A 23,524-nucleotide genomic window follows, 5' to 3' on the forward strand; every position below is an offset into this window, starting at 1 on the left:
TCACATGTGTGGGGGTAATACTCACATGTGTGGGGTAATACTCACATTTGTTTGGAAATAGTCACATGTGTGGGGGTAATAATGACATATGTGGGGTAATTCTCATATATGGGGGTGATACATGTAGGGGTAATACTTAGATGTGTGAGGGTAATACTCACATGTGTGTGTGGGCAATACATGTGTGGGGGTAATGATCATATGTGGGGGGCAAGAGTCGCATGTATGGGGTGGGGGTAATACTCACATATGTGTGGGTAATACATGTGTGGGGTAATAGTCACATGTATGGGTGAGAGCAACACTCACATGTGTGTGGGTAATACATGTGTGGGGGTAATAGTCACATGTGTATGGGTAATACATGTGTGGGGGTAATAGTCACATGTGTGAGGTGGGGTGTGGGGTAATACTCACATGTGTGGGGGTGACACTCACATGTGTGGGGGTAATACTCACATGTGTGGGGGTAATACTCACATGTGTGGGAGTAATACTCCTATGTGTGGGGGTAATACATGTGTGGGGGTAATACTCACATGTGTGGGGGTAATACATGTGTGGGTGGTTATACTCACATGTGTGGGGGTTAATACTCACATGTGTGGGGGTTAATACTCACATGTGTGGGGGGTAATACTCACATGTGTGGGGGTTAATACTCACATGTGTGGGGGGTTAATACTCACATGTGTGAGGGGTTAATACTCACATGTGTGGGAGTAATACACGTGTGTGGGGTAATACTCACATGTGTGAGAGTAATACACGTGTGTGGGGTAATACTCACATGTGTGAGAGTAATACACGTCTGTGGGGGTAATACCCACATGTGTGGGGGGTTAATACTCACATGTGTGGGGGGTTAATACTCACATGTGTGGGGGGTTAATACTCACATGTGTGGGAGTAATACACGTGTGTGGGGTTAATACTCACATGTGTGGGGGGTTAATACTCACATGTGTGGGGGGTTAATACTCACATGTGTGGGGGTAGGTGGAAGACGCAGCTGGAGCGGTAAGCGTGGATCACGTCAGGTGTGTAGAGCGCCAGCCGACGGTAAGGGTTGAGCGACACCAGGCCAGTCCCCACGTACGTCTGCACACGACAATGACACGTGGTTAGTGCGACGACACGCTCACACACACACACACACACACCCCACACGTGGTCCACTACCTGGTCCTTACCACCAGGTGGTCCACTACCTGGTCCTTACCACCACGTGGTGCACTGTCCGGTCCTCACCACCACGTGGTGCACTGTCCGGTCCTCACCACCACGTGGTGCACTACCTGGTCCTTACCACCACGTGGTGCACTGCCTGGTCCTTACCACCACGTGGTGCACTGTCCGGTCCTTACCACCACGTGGTGCACTGTCCGGTCCTCACCACCACGTGGTGCACTGTCCGTTCCTCACCACCACGTGGTGCACTACCTGGTCCTTACCACCACGTGGTGCACTGCCTGGTCCTTACCACCACGTGGTGCACTGCCTGGTCCTTACCACCACGTGGTGCACTGTCCGGTCCTCACCACCACGTGGTGCATTATCCGGTCCTCACCACCACGTGGTGCACTACCTGGTCCTTACCACCACGTGGTGCACTACCTGGTCCTTACCACCACGTGGTGCACTACCTGGTCCTTACCACCACGTGGTGCACTACCTGGTCCTTACCACCACGTGGTGCACTACCTGGTCCTTACCACCACGTGGTGCACTGTCCGGTCCTCACCACCACGTGGTTCAATACCTGGTCCTTACCACGTGGTCCACTGCCTGGTCCTCACCACGTGGTCCACTGCCTATTCCTCACCACGTGATGCACTGCCTATTCCTCACCACGTGGTCCACTGCCTGGTCCTCTCCACCTCGTGGTCCAGTGCCCGTTCCTCACCACGTGGTCCACTGCCTATTCCTCACCACGTGGTCCACTGCCTGGTCCTCCCCACCACGTGGTGCAATACCTGGTCCTTACCACCACGTGGTCCACTGCCTATTTCTCCCCAAGTAACCCACTAACCTCCCCCCCTTTTTCCCCCCATCCGACCACGTGGCACCCCGTGGTGTCCCTCTATGGCAACCACACAACACGTGCCATGCAATGGCATAACAGTGTTGCCATACTATACCCTACCCCCCCAAAAGTCCAGCAGTGTTGCCACAACACCCCCCACCCCACCGGGTGGGGGAAGAACACGTGGGGAACACTGTGGCCACGTTGTCTTTAAAAAAAAAAACGCCCCGTATGGAGGGACCTCCACACACGGGCGCGGAGGGAGACATCAGCTTTAAACGGCGGGACGAGGCGCGCTTGCCACCTCACCTTTACTGGCTACGATGATTAAACGCTCCCTCTTGCCCCCACTGGCTAGGTAGCGGCGCCATCCAAACTCGAAAATAATACCCAAAGACCTAATGACACTTAAAATCACCCCCTCCCCCCCTTTTCTCCCTTAAATTTTTTAGGAGCCTTTAAAGATAACGAGTGTTTAAAGGGGGTATAAATGAACACAGGCGTTTATATGATTATCCCTTAATGTTAATAAAGGTAATTATAGATTCCATTTAACTGGTAGTTACCTAACGAGGCGTTTTGACGAAGCCTTAACGACCCAGCCAATAGCGCGTAGAAAACGTGATCATCGAAAGAGAGGGAAAAAATAAATAAATTTAAATGTCAGAATAACGATAAAAATAATGCCATGATGAGGTCAATAACGCGTAGAAAACGCGATCATCGGAAGAGATAAAAAATAAATATAAATGTATCATGTCGGAATAACGACCAAACGACGCCATTATTATAGAAATAAATTAAAATTAAACGTCCAACCAAACCAGTCAATAACGCGTAGAAAACGTGATCATCGGAAGAGATAAAAAATAAATATAAATGTATCATGTCGGAATAACGACCAAACGACGCCATTATTATAGAAATAAATTATAATTAAACGCCCAACCAAACCAGTCAATAACGCGTAGAAAACGAGATAATCGAAAGATGGAAAATACATAAAAAAAAATAAAAAAAATAAATGCGATAGTGTCAGACTAACGACCAAAGCGACGGCCATGATTATAGGGAAATAGATCTAGAGGATAGAACGCAAGGCTGGCTATATAGAACTCGCCATTGCTAGACGAAACAAGACACTTCATGACGCTTCCCCCCCCTATGCAATTGTGGAGGGGGGAGATGATGATGGGGGGGTGTACAACGAAGCAAAGCTGGGCGGCAAAATAACGTAAAGGTTTTTTGGCGGGAACTCTTCCTGATTTCCGTGGGGAGGAGGAGGATCCGCCGGGGGGAAACGAGTCTACCCCGAACGTTCGTAAACAATCATTTTGAAATATTATAATCATTTCTTTTTCTCTCTATTCTTTACGTAATAAGCTTCACGGCCGTTATTTGCGACTGGTTTAGAACAGATCTAGAAACTAGAAAGTCTAAATAACAACAACAACATCAGGAAGAACGTATTATATATCTTTTTTGAAACTTGAACTTGGAATGTAAATGAAATGGTCGATTTATTTCATATGTCTTTGTAACGTATCAGAATATTTCATGTTTAATCCACCACTACATGATATCTCTACGACGCATATATTTGAGCATCTGTGTTGTGGTAATTATATATATATATATATATATATATATATATATATATATATATATATATATATATATATATATATATATATATATATATATCCACACATTCTTCAAGGCTCCCAGAATTTTCGCCCCCTCCCCCACCCTATGATCCACTTCCGCTTCCATGGTTCCATCCGCTGCCAGATCCACTCCCAGATATCTAAAACACTTTACTTCCTCCAGTTTTTCTCCATTCAAACTCACCTCCCAATTTACTTGACCCTCAACCCTACTGTACCTAATAACCTTGCTCTTATTCACATTTACTCTTAACTTTCTTCTTCCACACACTTTACCAAACTCAGTCACCAGCTTCTGCAGTTTCTCACATGAATCAGCCACCAGCGCTGTATCATCAGCGAACAACAACTGACTCACTTCCCAAGCTCTCTCATCCCCAACAGGGAGCCTTGAAGAATGTGTGGAAGTCGAGAACATTATCTCGGAAAGCAAAAATGGGTATGTTTGAAGGAATAGTGGTTCCAACAATGTTGTATGGTTGCGAGGCGTGGGCTATGGATAGAGTTGTGCGCAGGAGGATGGATGTGCTGGAAATGAGATGTTTGAGGACAATGTGTGGTGTGAGGTGGTATGATCGAGTAAGTAATGTAAGGGTAAGAGAGATGTGTGGAAATAAAAAGAGCGTGGTTGAGAGAGCAGAAGAGGGTGTTTTGAAATGGTTTGGGCACATGGAGAGAATGAGTGAGGAAAGATTGACCAAGAGGAGAGGATATATGTGTCGGAGGTGGAGGGAACGAGGAGAAGAGGGAGACCAAATTGGAGGTGGAAAGATGGAGTGAAAAAGATTTTGTGTGATCGGGGCCTGAACATGCAGGAGGGTGAAAGGAGGGCAAGGAATAGAGTGAATTGGAGCGATGTGGTATACCGGAAGTTGACGTGCTGTCAGTGGATTGAATCAGGGCATGTGAAGCGTCTGGGGTAAATCATGGAAAGCTGTGTAGGTATGTATATTTGCGTGTGTGGACGTATGTATATACATGTGTATGGGGGTGGGTTGGGCCATTTCTTTCGTCTGTTTCCTTGCGCTACCTCGCAAACGCGGGAGACAGCGACAAAAAAAAAAAAAAAAATATATATATATATATATATATATATATATATATATATATATATATATATATATATGTACTCAAATCTCCATTTGTTGAAGTTGAAAATTAATTATTTTTCTCTTTTGAATTACAAATTGAAACAAAAAGTTGGTTGTATACGTTCGCCACTTCCCGCGTTCGAGAGGTAGCGCAAGGGACACATACGAAGAAGGGTCGCATCCACTTAAATCTGTTCTCCATCTGTCATGTGTAATGCACCGAAACCACAGCTCCCTTTCCACAACATCCAGGCCCCACAAACCTTTCCATGGTTTACCTCGGACGTTTCATATGCCCTAGGTCAGCCCAGTGCCAGCACTTCACCCTCCTGTATACCACATCGCTCCGATTCGCTCTGTCCCTTGCATGCCTCACACCCTCCTGCATGTTCAGGTCCAAAACTTTCAAAAGCTCCTTTAATTCCATTTTTCCACCTCTTCTTCTCGGTGTTCCCATCTTCCTCTCAGTCAACCTCTCCTCACTCACCCTCTCCACATGTCCAAACCATTTCAGCTCTATGGGGTATCTCTGGGGTCCGCACTTCGTCCCTGGCTGTATGGGGGGTACATGGACTCAGGCTTTATGGGGGTGTGTCTCAGGGGGGGGGGGTGTGTGCGTCTGCACACACACACACACACACACACACACACACACACACACACAGCCACAAACCCGTCCCAGCTCTTATCAAAACCCATTTTCAACCTCCGGGAAAATATGATTAGATTGCGCAATCTTGCTGGTGATAACGTGTGTCTGCCCCGTCCCAGAACAGCTCATGAACAAATGATAACATGATGACAGATCACTGTGCACTTTGAACACCTCGCAAACACATCCCCCCAAACCTCTACCATGTAGGGGAGCAGTGAGGGGAATTTATATAGTACCATGTCCCTTCTAAAGGGGTTTGTGAAGAGGGGAAAGATGCATCAGAAGTCCAGAGATAAACTATGGTATACTTAGAAGAGGTATATATGCATATATCCATATACGGTATATACATATACAATATATGCATCGAGAGTATATACATATACAGTATATACATCTAAAGCATATACATATTGAGTATATACATAAAGAGTATATACATATATCGTATATACATCTAGAGTATATACATATACAGTATATACATCTAGAGTATATACATATACAGTATATACACATACAGTATATACATATAAAGCTTATACATATACAGTACATACATATACAATGCAAACATATACAGTATATACATACGGAGTACGTACATACAGAGTATATACATATACAGTATCTACATATACAATATATATACATATACAGTATCTATATATACAATATATATATATACATATACAGTATATACATAGAGAGTATATAAATTCTAACTGCTTGGCACCCAAACTGGGACACGTCCCACCCAGGGGACTGAAGACTTTGGGATCAGTGTTGTAAATGGATATTTTCCGGAGGCAAGCCACACACAGCAGTGATGACTGCCATACGGTATCGCATTCCAATCATACGGTGCCGCATTCCAATCATACGGTATCGCATTCCAATCATACGGTATCGCATTCCAATCGTGCGGTATCGCATTCCAATCATACAGTATATCATTCAATTATACGGTATAGCATTCCAATCATACGGTATCGCATTCCAATCATACGGTATCGCACTCCAATCATACGCTATAGCTTTTCAATCATACGATATCGCACTCCAATCATACGGTATCGCATTCCAATCATACTGTATAGCATTCAATTATACGGTATAGCATCCCACTCATCCGGTATCGCATTCCAATCATGCGATATCGCATTCCAATCATACGATATCGCATTCCAATCATACGGTATCGCATTCAAATCATACGTCATAGCATTCCAATCGTACGGTATCGCATTCCAATAATACGGTATAGCATTTCAATCGCTCGGGCTTGCATTCCAATCATACGGTATAGCATTCAAATCTTACGGTATCGCATTCCAATCGTACGGGCTCGTATTACAATCACACGGTATCGCACTCCATTCATCCGGCATCGCATTCCAATCCCTTAGCCTGATTGGCTGTTCTTTTTGGCCTGGCAACTTACGAATTCGACCCCCCCCCCCCACGCATGACTTCATGGAAAAGGTCGGGGGGGGTAACACATCCATCTCCCCTCCCACCGCTTTGTGCATGACACCCCCTTTTCCACAGCTTCTCCGTTCCTCCTTTCCCCTTAGCAGGCTGGACCGGGTTCTCTCTCTCTCTCTCTCTCTCTCTCTCTCTCTCTCTCTCTCTCTCTCTCTCTCTCTCTCTCTCTCTCTCTCTCATATCCCCCTCCCCCCCCCTTACAATGCAAGCGCCCCTCCCACCTTCCCCCTTCCATCACCCTCACACCCTCACACCCACTGTGTCAAAATCGCACAGGGTCTTTTGTTCACAGTGGCCTGGTCCCCACTGTGGCCACTTGGAGGAGCCACTTCCCCAGTTCAGGTGGCCACTGAAAGTGTGTAGTGGTCTGTGTGTGTGTGTGTGTGTGTGTGTGTGTGTACACTTTACACCTATGGATTATAAAGGGGCAAATTAGAAGCATTTTCTTGACATCTGACTTCAATAAAAGGTCTAAACTGGCAAAAAAAAAAAAAAAAAAGAAGAAAAAATTAAAAAATTAAAAAAATTAAAATTTTTCCCCTGAAAAATTAAGAAATTTAAGTTTTCCCTTAAACTTGATAAAGCCCTTAACTTGAAAATTTAAGAAATTTAAAAGTTTTCCCTTAAACTTGATTAAGAAAACGTAGATATTTTTTTTCCTATCATTAAGAAGCCAATATGTTCTTGCCTTTAAAAAGAAAAAAAAGAAGAGACCCGAACTGGATAAAGAAAACGTAGTACCGATGGCTACGCCAATAGCAGGCCACGATTTAGATCACGTGACATCTACGCAGTATGACGCCCGCAAAATGTGCGACATAGCTTGTGCAAAATTTCTGAAAGACGAATATAAAAGAAAAAAAAATCAATTTAAACGCCAAAAGGAAAAAAAAATATATCGGCAAATTGGTTGGTTGGGGAAAAAAATGCCTTTTTAAGTCAAAAAATGCCTTTTTAAGTCTTACATAAATGGCCGGGGTCATTTAAGACTATCGATAAATAGAAAAAAGTGTTTTTCAACATCTTATTTACGTAATTAACATAATTCGAATACCATTTACATTCTTATTATGTATATAAAAACCTGTAAATTTGAATAAAACATTTCATAGTCAAAAAATATTAAGTTTTTATAAAAATCTTAACTATACCCATTAAACACAGATAAAGGCCTGAAAAAAATCATGTAATATATATTGATGTATAATAATTGAATATCAAAAATTACACCATATGATAAATTTGATAAAAAAATCTTAAAAATCATGTAATATATATTAGTATATAATAATTAAATATTAAAAATTACACCATATGATATATTTACTTAAAAAAAATGTAAAAATCATAAGAAAAATAAATTTCGGGAAAAAATTGTATTTCTAGAATTAAAAATCATTTTGGTTTTAGGGTCTAATTTGGTTACCATTTCAGATGACAGAAAACGCGTACTGTGAATGAAAATGGGGAACTGTCCACAGAAAACGAGCTCTATGAATGAATTGAGAACAAGTTTGTTCACAAAATAAGTTCTATGAATGAAATTGAAGAACAATTCTTGAAGAACAATTCTGTTCACAACATAAAGTTCTATATGTGAAAATGAAGAACAACTCGTTTCACAGAAAACGAGCTCTGTATATGAACAAATGAAGAACGCAGTTCGTAGAAAATGAGCTCCGCGAACGAAAACGAGGAACTCTTCCCAGAAAATGAACTTTACGAATAGCACTGAAGAATAACAACTCTGTCCACAGAAAATGGGGTGTGTGACAATGAGAGAGAGAGAGAGAGAGAGAGAGAGAGAGAGAGAGAGAGAGAGAGAGAGAGAGAGAGAGAGAGAGAGAGAGAGAGAGAGAGAGAGAGAGAGTGATGGAATATTCTTCCATGTTCTATTTCTCTGCGTTTCATTCGCAGGGCTCGTTTTCTATCAACTGAGTTCTTCATGCTATAGAAAACAGGTAGCGGGCGGGGCCGTCAAAAGACAGTAACTTTCACAGATTATAAGGGGGGGAGGGGGCGGAGGGGGTGACTTAAATAGATCATAATGGAGAAAACGAGGAAGGGGTTAACTTGCATAGCTTATGAAGAAGAAAACGAGGAAGGGGGTTAACTTACATAGCTTATGATCAAGAAAACGAGGAAGGGGTTAACTTACATAGCTTATGAAGAAGAAAACGAGGAAGGGGGTTAACTTACATAGCTTATGAACAAGAAAACGAGGAAGGGGGTTAACTTACATAGCTTATGAACAAGAAAACGAGGAAGGGGGTTAACTTACATAGCTTATGAACAAGAAAACGAGGAAGGGGTTAACTTACAAAGCTTATGAACAAGAAAATGGGAACAATGAGGGGATAACTTAGATTATGAATAAGAAAACGAGGAAGATGAGGGGGTTAACTTACACTGCTTAAGACGAAGAAAACGGGAAAGATGAAGGGACAGGGGTAAATTCCATAGATTATTACGAAGAAGAAAACGGGAAACATAAGATGGGGTGACTTACATAGATTACGTAGGAGAAAACGGGTAGCTTACATCTATTATCAAGAAGAAAATGGGAAAGATTAGAGGAATAAATCACATAGATCTTGAAGAAAACGGGAAAGATAAGAGGAGTAAATCACACACATCATGAAGAAAACGGGAAAGATAAGAGGAATAAATCATATAGATCATGAAGAAAACGGGAAAGATAAGAGGAGTAAATCACATAGATCATGAAGAAAACGGGAAAGCTAAAAGGGGTAAACCACATAGATTATAAAGAAAACGGCCAAGAGGTAAGATAAGGGTAAACCTTACACCGATGACGAAGAAGAAAACGAGGCAGGACAAAGGTTTTCTTTCTTTCCCTCCCCCTTTTAGAGGGGTGACTTACATAGATCTGGTCTCTCTTGTATCTGGTGTGCAGGTTGTGGAGGAGGGCGTCGTCCGTGATGGGGTAGAGGGCGGCGCAGTCCGGGCAGCCCACCTCCCCCTCGAGGGAGGGCACGCCCACGCCCACCAGCGAGCCCGAGGACCCCGCCCTCGACGCGCTGCTCGAACTACAGGAAGAGCCGATCAAATGGCCACCCGACCCACAACCCATGCCGCCCACCGAACTCTGGCAGCCGAGCGATGAGAGGCCGCTAGCACGCCCGCGTAGGCTCATGTCCCGCCCACGCCCGCTCACCACTGCGGAGGGCGTGGAGGGGAGGCGGGAGGGCGTGGAGGGGAGGGCGTGGAGGGGAGAGAGGGAAAAGAAGAATTGTTATTACACACATAAACAGAGGCTGATCAATAATATAAATAAATAATTTATCATAAGTATGAATAAATGATAACTGAAAATGATACATTTGAGAAATGTTCAGCAAGTCTACAGTAGAAAATATACTAACCCCACACCCCCCCACAACCCCACAACCCACACACACCCCCACAACCCACCGATTCACCTTCCCCCCCCCAAAAAAACCCCCACCGAACCCCCCAACACACAGAGAAAATGTCGAGTGTGTTTCTCTGGGGGGAGATGATAAATGCACCGTTTTCTACGACTTTCATCAGGTGGGTAAGGGGGAGGTGTTGGGTGGGTGTCAGGGATAACTATTCTATCTCGCGCTAAATTATACTTTTGCCCGTGAGCGAATTGGTTTTCTGACGCAGGTAATCCAGCCTAGATCCTTATAGTTATATATGTACTTTTTACCTGAGAAATATACCAGTTATACCTGTAAAAGGGGGGTAAACTGGTGTATATATATATATATATATATATATATATATATATATATATATATATATATATATATATATATATTTATATATATATTCTTTTCTTTCTTTTAAACTATTCGCCATTTCCCGCGTTAGCGAGGTAGCGTTAGGAACAGAGGACTGGGCCTTTTTTGGAATATCCTCACCTGGCCCCCTCTGTTCCTTCTTTTGGAAAATTAAAAAAAAAAAAAAAAGAGAGGGGAAGGATTTCCAGCTCCCCGCTCCCTCCCCTTTTAGTCGCCTTCTCCGACACGCAGGGAATACGTGGGAAGTATTCTTAATCCCCTAACCCCAGGGATAAATAAATAAATAAATATATATATATATATATATATATATATATATATATATATATATATTAAATTAAAGAGCAGTGGTGCTCTTTAATCCCCCCTCCCGGCCCTTCACTCACGACGACCCCGGGTTCGAAACCCTTTACAAGCGCTATTCGAGCCGAAGATGAATGAACACCGCAATGCATGGGTGGACGTGTTGTGAAATGGGGAGAGGGAAAGAGAGAGAGAGAGAGAGAGAGAGAGAGAGAGAGAGAGAGAGAGAGAGAGAGAGAGAGAGAGACTCCTCAACCCCACACAAAGCCATGAAACATATGATGATCCTCTCTCTCTCTCTCTCTCTCTCTCTCTCTCTCTCTCTCTCTCTCTCTCTCTCTCTCTCTCTTTCTCCCTCGGACCCACCATCCACCCACCCCCCATCCACCCAACCCCACATCAACCCCTCTCCCAACCTCCTCACGCTTCAGCAACCTCCATTACCAGATACAAACCCCTTCCCCCTCACCCCCCCATTTCCCCCCCCCATCTTCTCAACCCCCTAACCCCCCATCACACCCCCAGCTAATATAACACTGGCGTAATGTAAATTTATACACCGAAACCACCCGGAGAAAAGAGCACCGACTTGCATCTTCCAAACCCCCAAGTCTCCATCACCATCGCACTAAACTGCACTTCTTTCCCACACTCCCCAGGTGTGTACGTGTTACCCTTTCTCTCCTGGACGTCATCCATTTTCCAATCATGGCAAGGACTAACTCGGCGTAAACGCAAGACGCGTCACAGAGGATTGATCGAGCCAGAATGGAAGGAGTGCAGTCACAGGACAAAGAATGGGAAGACGCCATCAGCATCCAACAGCACAGGGACACATCACAGACCAAGGGATGGGAAAGCCACAGTACCTTAGTGATGGGAAAGCCACATGAACATCATCTTCCACCATATAAGCCACACTGGTCATCGCTGGGAAAGAAATACAGTTCAAGAACCGAATTAGGGAAAGTCAACCGGATGTTGCTACAGTGGTGGACACAGATTTTCACAGATGAAACCTGGCCTAATCTGGCTAAGAGCGAGACTAGACACTTTATCAAGTGATGGTCCTTCTAAAAGGTTTACAATTCCATTTCAAAGGATGGTTTCCACAAGTTTCCCAACAACAGACGTTAAACTTATAGTACGAAAATTTCTGGGCAGTGATATATTAACTCATCTAAATATCGGTGTTACATTTGGTAAACTTCCCTTCATCTGAAGCTTTACCTGTAACAAGTGACTTCCTGAAAAGAGGGCAGCCAAGGGCTTCACTAACTCATGTTTCGCCTTTTTCACTGTTCTCGGATACAACTTATCAGGAGCTGCCGTTTTATTTACTTTCATTCCGTTTATTACGACTAGCATGTCTTCAGTGTTCATGTCAATTTGTTAGAGAACCTCCGCTTCTCTTATCAGTAAAACTGAACGTGGACTGCGTATTCGATCGTAAATACAGATGCTAACGAAGCCATTCCGTATCTTTGCCATGGCTTCGTTCCCCTGGACCAGGTCAACGTTTTCCGTAATGAATAGACCAATTGACTTGGGTAATAACTCACCTGCTTCTAACATAAGTGTAAGACTCCATGGAGGATCCTTTTGCTCTGGTTATGCTAGGCGTTTCCACACCGTCAGAAAGCATTTGACACTACCACACGAGAGGAAAGATCAAGAAAAAAGGCTGGATTTTCAGGTAGGGTAGAGGGACAGATTTCGCTTCACCACACACAACACTACCTCAGTAGGAGAGACCAGAGGACGTTTCTCAGCATAGCCACCTCGAAATGGACTGAGGTCACGAAGGGCGTGCCGCAGGGCCGCGCCCTTGGAGCCATAACCCTTCTTGTTCTATCTTGAATATGTCTGCAGATGATGCCGAGTCCGTGAGGGAGGCGAAGCAGGAAGACCGCATCGCCTCACAAGGAGATCTAAACCAACTGCCAAGTTGGTGTGACACACACACACACATACACACACACACACACACACACACACACGAATGAATGGCTTTCACGCCAACTAAAGGCAATGTAGTGAGGACGGGAAACAATGAAAAGGAGTCCATGATACCAACATTATCTGGAATGGAAAAAAGAAAAACCCCTGCTACAGGAATCGGTCTGTGTGTGTGTGTGTGTGTGTGTGAGAGAGAGAGAGAGAGAGAGAGAGAGAGAGAGAGAGACACTTGGGAGTCAACCCTGTACCTGACCCGTTACCACAGCTCCACCTGTAAAGAGTCCTACCAGGACACGATGGCATTCAACTCTTATTGATAAGGGATCATTGAGCATATTGGCCAAAGCGGAGTCTAGGCCCGGAGCAGACTAAGCCACTTGCATTTCTTCGCTACACTTGCATATGCACTAAAGAGTTCAGAGAGAAGGTCCAGAGGAAGACAATCACATGTAGTTAAAACTAAGATACGTAAGGTTGCAGCAGGGTTTGTGGTCGTAATTCTGTCCTCAAACGAAGAGAGAAGAGTAAGTTGTGACTTTATATCATAAATGAATAAAGGGTCCTAGGGTTTATTCTTTCGTCTGTTTCCTTGCGCTACCTCGCTAACACGGGAGACAGCAACAAAGCAATAAAAGTATATATATATATATATATATATATATATATATATATATATATATATATATATATATATATACATATATATATATATATATATATATATATATATATTTTGTTTTTTTTTTGCTTTGTCGCTGTCTCCCGCGTTTGCGAGGTAGCGCAAGGAAACAGACGAAAGAAATGGCCCAACCCACCCCCATACACATGTATATACATACGTCCACACACGCAAATATACATACCTACACAGCTTTCCATGGTTTACCCCAGACGCTTCACATGCCCTGATTCAATCCACTGACAGCACGTCAACCCCGGTATACCACATCGATCCAATTCACTCTATTCCTTGCCCTCCTTTCACCCTCCTGCATGTTCAGGCCCCGATCACACAAAATCTTTTTCACTCCATCTTTCCACCTCCAATTTGGTCTCCCTCTTCTCCTCGTTCCCTCCACCTCCGACACATATATCCTCTCCTCTTGGTCAATCTCTCCTCACTCATTCTCTCCATGTGCCCAACCATTTCAAAACACCCTCTTCTGCTCTCTCAACCACGCTCTTTTTATTTCCACACATCTCTCTTACCCTTACATTACTTATTCGATCAAACCACCTCACACCACACATTGTCCTCAAACATCTCATTTCCAGCACATCCATCCTCCTGCGCACAACTCTATCCATAGCCCACGCCTCGCAACCATACAACATTGTTGGAACCACTATTCCTTCAAACATACCCATTTTTGCTTTTCGAGATAATGCTCTCGACTTCCACACATTAATATACAATTTAGGTATATTAAATTGAGGGCAAAGTATAACAAAAGATTGTTAAGTATATTGAACAGGGGGAAATATAATGATATATTGAAACAAAAGCTTGAGAAGGGGGTGGGGGAGGACAGTGTTGCAAGGGGGGTGGTAAGGAGGGAAGAGAGTGTGCAGCTGGGGGGGTGGGGTTGCGGGTGTGGGGGGGGGGGTCTGGGGTGTGGGAGGTGTGGGGTGTGGGGTTCAGAGCAATAAGACGGCCCAGCACAAGGAAGTGTTCGTTAGGGCTTCATCTTATTTTAAGCCGCGACATTTATGGCGTGAGCAGGCGAGATTGGCCCCTCCGTCCGCCGGCCCGAAGGTCCATATCGCCCAGCGTCTTCCCCCTCTCTTATGACACCCTGGTGTTTGATCGGTGAGGGTTACGCCTCTCGAGCCAACTCTTTTACCACTGGTCAGCCATCTGTGAACACCGAGGCCAGCTGCCACCACCTGCCGCCACCTGTCACCATACATACATACATATATATATATATATATATATATATATATATATATGTATATATATATATATATATATATATATATATATATATATATATATATATATATATATATTTATATATAACAGAGGACTGGGCCTTAGAGGGAAAATCCTCACATGGCCCCCTTCTCTGTTCCTTCTTTTGGAAAATTAAAAAAAAACGAGTGTGTGTGTATTTTCGTTTGCCGTTTCCCACGTAAGGAGGTAGCGCCAGGTACAGACCAAGAAAAGGCCACATTCGTCCAGACTCAGTCTCCAGCTGTCATGTGCAATGCACCGAAACCACAGCTCCCTATCCACATCTACGCCCCACAGACCTTTCCATGGTTTACCCCAGACGTTTCACATGCCCTGGTTCCACTGACAGCACGTCGACCCCAATATACCACATCGTTCCAATTCACTCTATCCCATGCATACCTCACACCCTCCTGCATGTTCAGGCTCCGCTCTCTCCAAAGTGTCTTTCACTCCATCCTTCCATCTCCAATTTGGTCTCCCCTTTCTCCTTGTCGCCCCCATTTCTGACACATATATCCTCTTTGTCACCCTCTCCTTACCCATCATTATGCGTCCAGACCATTTCAATACACCCTCTTCTGCTTGCTTAAAACACACTTCTTACTACCACACCTATCACTTATCCTATCATTTGGTATTGGATCAAACCACCTCACACCATTTACTGTCCTCAAGCATTTTACTTCCAATACATCATTCCTCTTACACACGTTCTTTATTTAGTCTAACACATCCACACAACACTGTTCAGAATCTACACCATCGAACATACCCATCTCTCTCCTCAGAGAGAGTGATTTCTCTTTCCACACTTTTTTCAGTGCACCCAGGACCTTCGCCCCCTTACCCACCCTATGGCTTACATCAACTCCCATGGTTCCATCTACTGTTATACCCACTCCAAGTTGCCTGAAGTCACTCAACTTCACCCGCGTAAATCCACACTCAAAACCAACCTATCTCACTTTCTAAACCAAATATTCTACTTTGATTCACATTTACTCTCAACTTTCTCCTCTTACACACTTCCCCGAAAATCAGACATCAGCTTCTGCAATACCTCACTCATGTTTGATATCAGAACAGTGTCATCAGCAAACATAAATCGACTCGCTTTCCATGCAGACCCTCCCCTTTCATCAAGATCTCTGCACTTACCGCCCTCACCACCCCAACCATAGACAGATTAAACAGCCATGGTGACATCACACGCCCTTGCGAAAGATCCAATTTCACCTGGAACCACTCACTCTCCCCTCTTCCTACTCGCACACATACCTTGCTCTCCTGACAGAAATACTTCACCGGTTTTATTATTATTTCTACCCACCCTATCACATGCTTTCTCCAGATCCATAAATGTCACGCGCAAAGTCTTCTCTGTGTATCTTACACATACATTCTTCGAAGCAAAGACGTACCGACATATTCTTTACTACTCCTGAATCCACACTTTACCTCCCAATCTGATGCTCTGTACATGCCCTCACCCTCTCAATCAATACCCTCCCGTACAACTTACCAGGTATACTCAACAAACTCATGCCTCTGTAGTTCAAACACTCACTTTTGTCACCCTTGCCTTTCCTCAGGCACCTCCCATTCAGCCATACACACACTGAGAATACTAAGTAACCAGCAATCAATATTATCATCTCCTTTATTGAAAAATTCAACTGCAATCCCATCCACTCCAGTAACTCTGCCACACTTCATCTTACGCAAGGTTTTCACCACCTCTTCTCTTCACCAACACTATTGTCAAGACCCTCTTGCATTGCATACCTCCATATCACAGACACCCCACATCTGCCATCCTATCATGTACTACATTCAATAATCCATCAAAATACAGTCCAATCCAATCCAGAATCCAATCCTAGATAATATGAGTACTGCTCCTCATTGAAGCATATAATATCCATATAGCTATGAGACAGCTGCGCATGACAAGGTTAGATACGGCGCCTACAACCTCCATCCAGCGCCCCCTGCTTCTGTTAACTAGCCTTTGTGTTACTGATGATGTGGTGGTTCTCAGGATATGTGGGGATAGAATTCTGGCGTTCTGAAATGGAACTGAGGGGAAAACAAGAGACGGTCGGAAAGCAATTTGAGGAGAATAGATGATTTAGGACTGTTGAATTGAGCCAGCTTCCTGCCTACCCTTTCTGAGGTACTGGCACGGAATTGAGAGAGGAAATAGGTTCAGTACGAGAAAGAGAATTGAGACAAAAAATAGGTTCAGTACGAGAAAGAGAATTGAGAGAGGAAATAGGTTCAGTACGAGAAAGAGAATTGAGAGAGGAAATAGGTTCAGTACGAGAAAGATGATTGAGAGAGGAAATAGGTTCAGTACGAGAAAGAGAATTGAGAGAGGAAACAGGTTCAGTACGAGAAAGAGAACTGAGAGAGGAAATAGGTTCAGTACGAGAAAGAGAACAAGCATTAGGAGGAGAAGATGAGACGAGGTGTATCGTGTGGAAGCATCCGCGTTCGAGTGAATGGTATGGGAGGTTGGAAAGAGACCAATTACGGAGAGAAGAAAGTGGGCGACAAGACAGAACCACCCGGAGAGAGAGAGAGAGAGAGAGAGAGAGAGAGAGAGAGAGAGAGAGAGAGAGAGAGAGAGAGAGAGAGAGAGAGAGAGGTAGGGAGGTCGCTCCATCAGCGCCTACCGCATTAGACCAGCCTGGAGGGGAAAGTAGACATCATAGTACAGAGAGGAGCAGAAAAACCATAAGCATGGCATATGAGACAGGGAAGACTGTACGCCAAATCTTGTCAAATGTTGAGAGCCACGACGACCAGCCAGTTCCACACATAATCCTTGACAGAGGATCACCAGAGGCGAGTGTGACTATATAGGTGACTGTAAGGCTGGGGGAAGGTGGTATAGGGGCATTTATAGCTATGGGAAGGAGATATAGGGGCATTTATAGCTATGGGAAGGTGGTATAAGGGGCATTTATAGCTATGGGAAGGTGGTATAGGGGCATTTATAGCTATTGGAAGGTGGTATAGGGGCATTTATAGCTATTGGAAGGTGGTATAGGGGCATTTATAGCTAAGGGGAAGGTGATATAGGGGCATTCATAGCTATGGGGAGGTGGTATAGGAGCATTTATAGCTATGGGAAGGTGGTATAGTGGCATTTATAGCTATGGGAAGGTGGTATAGAGGCATTTATAGCTATGGGAATGTGGTATAGCGGCATTTATAGCTATGGGGAGGTGATATAGGGGCATTTATAGCTATGGGAAGGTGGTATAGGGGCATTTATAGCTATGGGAAGGTGGTATAGAGGCATTTATAGCTAAGGGGAAGGTGGTACAGAGGCATTTATAGCTATGGGAAGGTGATATAGGGGCATTTATAGCTATGGGAAGGTGATATAGGAGCATTTATAGCTATGGGAAGGCGATATAGACGCTTGTATAACTAGGGGAAGGTGATTAGAGTGCGTAACTGGGAATATGTGAAAAAAAAACCTGTAAGAGAAGACGGGAAACTGCTTTGTCTGTTCAATTAAGGAAAACGCAAAAAAAACAAAAAAATAGAAAACGGAAAAGGCTGATCAAGGGAGACAAGGCGTCGTCTAGGTTAAGTTCAACAAATCTAATCATTGTGTCATTTCCTACGAGGGATTTCTGCTATACCAATTATCACCATCATCATCTTCTGCTTGTCTCTCTCTCTGAGGTGTTGGAGGTGGGGGGTGGCAAGTGAAGAAATATAAAGCGTCGTCTGAGTTTATAAAGTCTGTTGTTGGCGTGAAGAGCGGAGATGACAGTGTGTGTGTGTGTGGGAAGGGCGGAGAGCGCCAGGAGGCGGGAAGGATCGAGCGAACGCTGCTAAAGAACACTCTCCCTGGCTCACGTAACCGGAGCCAGGGAACGCTACTAACGGATACAGTCCCTGGCTCACGTACAGGAGCGTAGCGAACGTTGCTGATGGACACAGTCCCTGGCTCACGTACAGGAACGTAGCGAACGTTGCTGATGGACACAGTCCCTGGCTCACGTACAGGAACGTAGCGAACGTTGCTGATGGACACAGTCCCTGGCTCACGTACAGGAACGTAGCGAACGTTGCTGATGGACACAGTCCCTGGCTCACGTACAGGAACGTAGCGAACGTTGCTAATGGACACAGTCCCTGGCTCACGTATAAGAGCGTAGCGAACGTTGCTAATAGTCACAGTCCCTGGCTCACGTATAAGAGCGTAGCGAACGTTGCTGATGGACACAGTCCCTGGCTCACGTACAGGAACGTAGCGAACGTTGCTAATGGACAGTCCCTGGCTCACGTATAAGAGCGTAGCGAACGTTGCTAATGGTCACAGTTCCTGGCTCACGTATAAGAGCGTAGCGAACGTTGCTGATGGACACAGTCCCTGGCTCACGTAATCGAAACGAGCGAAAGCTGCTAACGGACACAGTTCCTGGCTCACGTAACCGGAGCGAACGAAAATGGCTGACAGACACAGTCCCTCACTCACGTACAGGAGCGAGCGAACGCTGCTGACGGACACAGTCCCTCACTCACGTACAGGAGCGAGCGAACGCTGCTGACGGACACAGTCCCTCACTCACGTACAGGAGCGAGCGAACGCTGCTGATGGACAGTCTCACGTAAGGAGCAAGCGAACGTTGCTGACAGACACTGTCCCTCGCTCATGTTCCGGAGCGAGCAAATACTGCTAACGAACACTCTTCTTGGCTCACGTAACCAGAGCGAGCGAACGCTGCTGACAAACACTCCTCCCCCTTGGCTCACGTAACCGGAACGAGCGAACGCTGCTGACGAACACTCTCCCTGGCTCCCACCCTAGATGAATCGAAGGCTGCTGGCGAACACTATCCCTGACTCAAGCAATGCCCCACACCCACATGGGAAAAAAAGAAAAAAATTGCTTACAGTATAATCTTTATGGACACGAAATAATTCGTATCGTATCATATTATTTCGGTCTCCAGTGCGCGTCGCGTCGGTGAGGAGGACCCAAGTCACTTGGCGTGGAGGCGGGAGGGAAAGTTTCAAGTGACACGAAAGATAAAATAGAGAGCGAAAGAATGTGAAATGCCAGGCGCTGATCATCCTGGGAACCTCATTATTTCCTTGGAGAAAATAGAACATTTTCAGAGGAATTAATTAATGAAATAGTAAAGGAACGACACGCTGGTCTTACTAACAAATGTTAACTGAATGCCTTATTAAAGGCCATCTCATTAACGCTATATATATATATATATATATATATATATATATATATATATATATATATATATATATATATATATATATATATATGAGAGGACAAAGGGGAGGGAAGGTAACAAGAGCTCAAAAAAAAAAAAAACGATCTTCAAATATCAAATATTTGACAAAACATATAGAAAACGGCACTCCACCCTCATGTATAGAAAACGACAAGCCACCCTGGTATATTACAATGTAAAAATAAATAAATAAATAAATAAATAAATAAATAGATAACATGTCGTTAAGCCTATCATATCAACACTAGTGTATTCCCAATAGAATTAATCTATAAAAAAAAAATAGATTTTTTTTCTCTTTTTATTAAGAAAAATTTATTTCAACCATTTCACGTAAATTTCTTTTTTTCGTACATGGTTGGGATGAGGTAGGATTTACGATTTACAATCGTGGGCCAAAGATTTTGATGCGTCTGTTATGAGATAAATGTAAATTAGCAATATCTGAAGATTCGCGCCATGACTTCAGCTGAATATTCGCCTCATCCAAGGACTCCAGCTGAATATTCGCCTCACCCACAGGACTCCAGCTGAATATTCGCCTCACCCACATGACTCCAGCTGAATATTCGCCTCACCCACATGGCTTCAGCTGAATATTCGCCTCACCCACAGGACTCCAGCTGAATATTCGCCTCACCCACAGAACTCCAGCTGAATATTCGCCTCACCCACAGAACTCCAGCTGAATATTCGCCTCACCCACATGACCCCAGCTGAATATTCGCCTCACCCGCAGGACTCCAGCTGAATATTCGCCTCACCCGCAGGACTCCAGCTGAATATTCGCCTCACCCACAGGACTCCAGCTGAATATTCGCCTCACCCACAGGACTCCAGCTGAATATTCGCCTCACCCACATCACTCCAGCTGAATACTCGCCTCACCCACATCACTCCAGCTGAATATTCGCCTCACCCACATCACTCCAGCTGAATATTCGCCTCACCCACATCACTCCAGCTGAATATTCGCCTCACCCTTCCTCCAACTATATCCATTCACATCCCCTTCCTACACCAGTTTGGATATCTTAATGCACTCGTTAGATCGTGTTTATCAGGGTAAGACAAGAGAGAAAAGAAAGTCGATATTTGATTAAAAAGTAGAAAAGAAAAGTATTATATATTTGGTATTGGAAAGCAATATGGCAACACCGGCTCTATCAAAACGCATTCCGGGATAGAAAGGTCGGGTCACAGAACACTCGACCTTAAGTTAAGATTTCGTAAGGTCCCATTTTACAGCCGCGCGTTAAAGCCATCACCGTAGACCGGATGGACCGAATCTGCTCCAATCGTGCAAAGTAAACACGTCCCGAAAATTAAACAAATTCTCTGGCAATCAATATTAGTCTAAAGCGAAGCATTTGATGAAGGGCTTGCTCTTGTGGTACCGATATATTCAATCCAACATATATATATTGCAAATGTATATCAACTGACTGTTATATTTCTCTCTTGTGTCTCCCCTGATGATGTGATTATTACACGAAAGTGCACTTGGGAACTTATCATGTTTCATTTTCCCCGTGGACTCATAGGAATATATATAATATATATATATATATATATATATATATATATATATATATATATATATATATATATATATATATATATATCCTACCCTAGACTAGGTACCAAACTTGCAAACCATCCCTATGCGAAGATGAACAGCTGCATTGACTGTGGACCGACTGCCTACACCTCCCCCCAAATCCCATCCTCATACATACAGAGGAAGTGTGTATAGCTTCATATATACAGTGAGGGAGTGTGTATAGCCTCATATATACAGTAAGGAAGTGTGTAAAGCCTCATATATACAGTGAGGGAGTGTATATAGCCTCATATATACAGTGAGGGAGTGTGCATAGCCTCATATATACAGTGAGGGAGTGTGTATAGCTTCATATATACAGTAAGGAAGTGTGTAAAGCCTCATATATACAGTGAGGGAGTGTATATAGCCTCATATATACAGTGAGGGAGTGTGTATAGCTTCATATATACAGTGTGGGAGTGTGTATAGCTTCATATATACAGTGAGGGAGTGTGTATAGCCTCATATATACAGTGAGGGAGTGTGTATAGCTTCATATATACAGTGAGGGAGTGTGTATAGCTTCATATATACAATGAGGGAGTGTGTATAGCCTCATATATACAGTGAGGGAGTGTATATAGCCTCATATATACAGTGAGGGAGTGTGTATAGCTTCATATATACAGTGTGGGAGTGTGTATAGCCTCATATATACAGTGAGGGAGTGTGTATAGCTTCATATATACAGTGAGGGAGTGTGTATAGCCTCATATATACAGTGAGGGAGTGTGTATAGCTTCATATATACAGTGAGGGAGTGTGTATAGCTTCATATATACAATGAGGGAGTGTGTATAGCTTCATATATACAGTGAGGGAGTGTGTATAGCTTCATATATACAGTGAGGCAGTGTGTATAGCTTCATATATATACAGTGAAGGAGTGTGTATCTGGGACACAGGTAGGGACACCTGGGACCATGACGAAGGTCTGTGTGTCCGGTTTCGTCCCAGACTCCCGAGACCCTGAGTTTGACCTCTGACCTTATGAGGTCAAGGACAGGCCTTGGGGGGGTGAGGGATTAAGGTCCAGTCTCTGTGTTGAGGGGCGACTGTGTCGGTCTGTGGCCCACCACAAGAAGGCACAGAAATATGTAGTACCTACAGATGAATATATATATATATATATATATATATATATATATATATATATATATATATATATATATATATATATAATGGGAAACAGAAGAAGGAGTCACGCGGGGAGTGCTCATCCTCCTCGTTGGCTCAGATTGGGGTGTCTAAATGTGTGTGGATGTAACCAAGATGAGAAAAAAGGAGAGATAGGTAGTATGTTTGAGGAAAGGAACCTGGATGTTTTGGCTCTGAGTGAAACGAAGCTCAAGGGTAAAGGGGAAGAGTGGTTTGGAAATGTCTGGGGAGTAAAGTCAGGGGTTAGTGAGAGGACAAGAGCTAAGGAAGGAGTAGCACTACTCCTGAAACAGGAGTGCTGGGAGTATGTGACAGAGTGTAAGAAAGTAAACTCTACATTGATATGGGTAAAACTGAAAGTGGATGGAGAGAGGTGGGTGATTATTGGTGCATATGCACCTGGGCATGAGAAGAAAGATCATGAGAGGCAAGTGTTTTGGGAGCAGCTGAATGAGTGTGTTAGTAGTTTTGATGCACGAGACCGGGTTATAGTGATAGGTGATTTGAATGCAAAGGTGAGTAATGTGGCAGTTGAGGG

The 23,524-nt window shown here is 44.0% G+C and overlaps 1 protein-coding gene across 3 annotated transcripts in view; it reads right to left on the minus strand.

The window, feature by feature from the left end:
* The window catches only part of Myo95E (Myosin 95E), a 224,561-nt gene that overhangs the window by 76,257 nt on the left and 124,780 nt on the right, over positions 1 to 23,524 (minus strand). For all 3 annotated transcript variants that reach the window (XM_071663205.1, XM_071663206.1, XM_071663203.1), the window contains exons 2-3: positions 9,812 to 10,107; positions 986 to 1,101 (exon numbers count right to left, since the gene is read on the minus strand). In XM_071663205.1, coding sequence (XP_071519306.1) covers positions 986 to 1,101; positions 9,812 to 10,084 — 389 coding nt within the window. In that variant the 5' untranslated portion in view covers positions 10,085 to 10,107. The remainder of the gene's footprint in view (positions 1 to 985; positions 1,102 to 9,811; positions 10,108 to 23,524) is intronic.

The sequence above is a fragment of the Panulirus ornatus genome, chromosome 7 (genome assembly GCF_036320965.1).
Source record: "Panulirus ornatus isolate Po-2019 chromosome 7, ASM3632096v1, whole genome shotgun sequence".
NCBI lineage: Eukaryota > Metazoa > Arthropoda > Malacostraca > Decapoda > Palinuridae > Panulirus > Panulirus ornatus.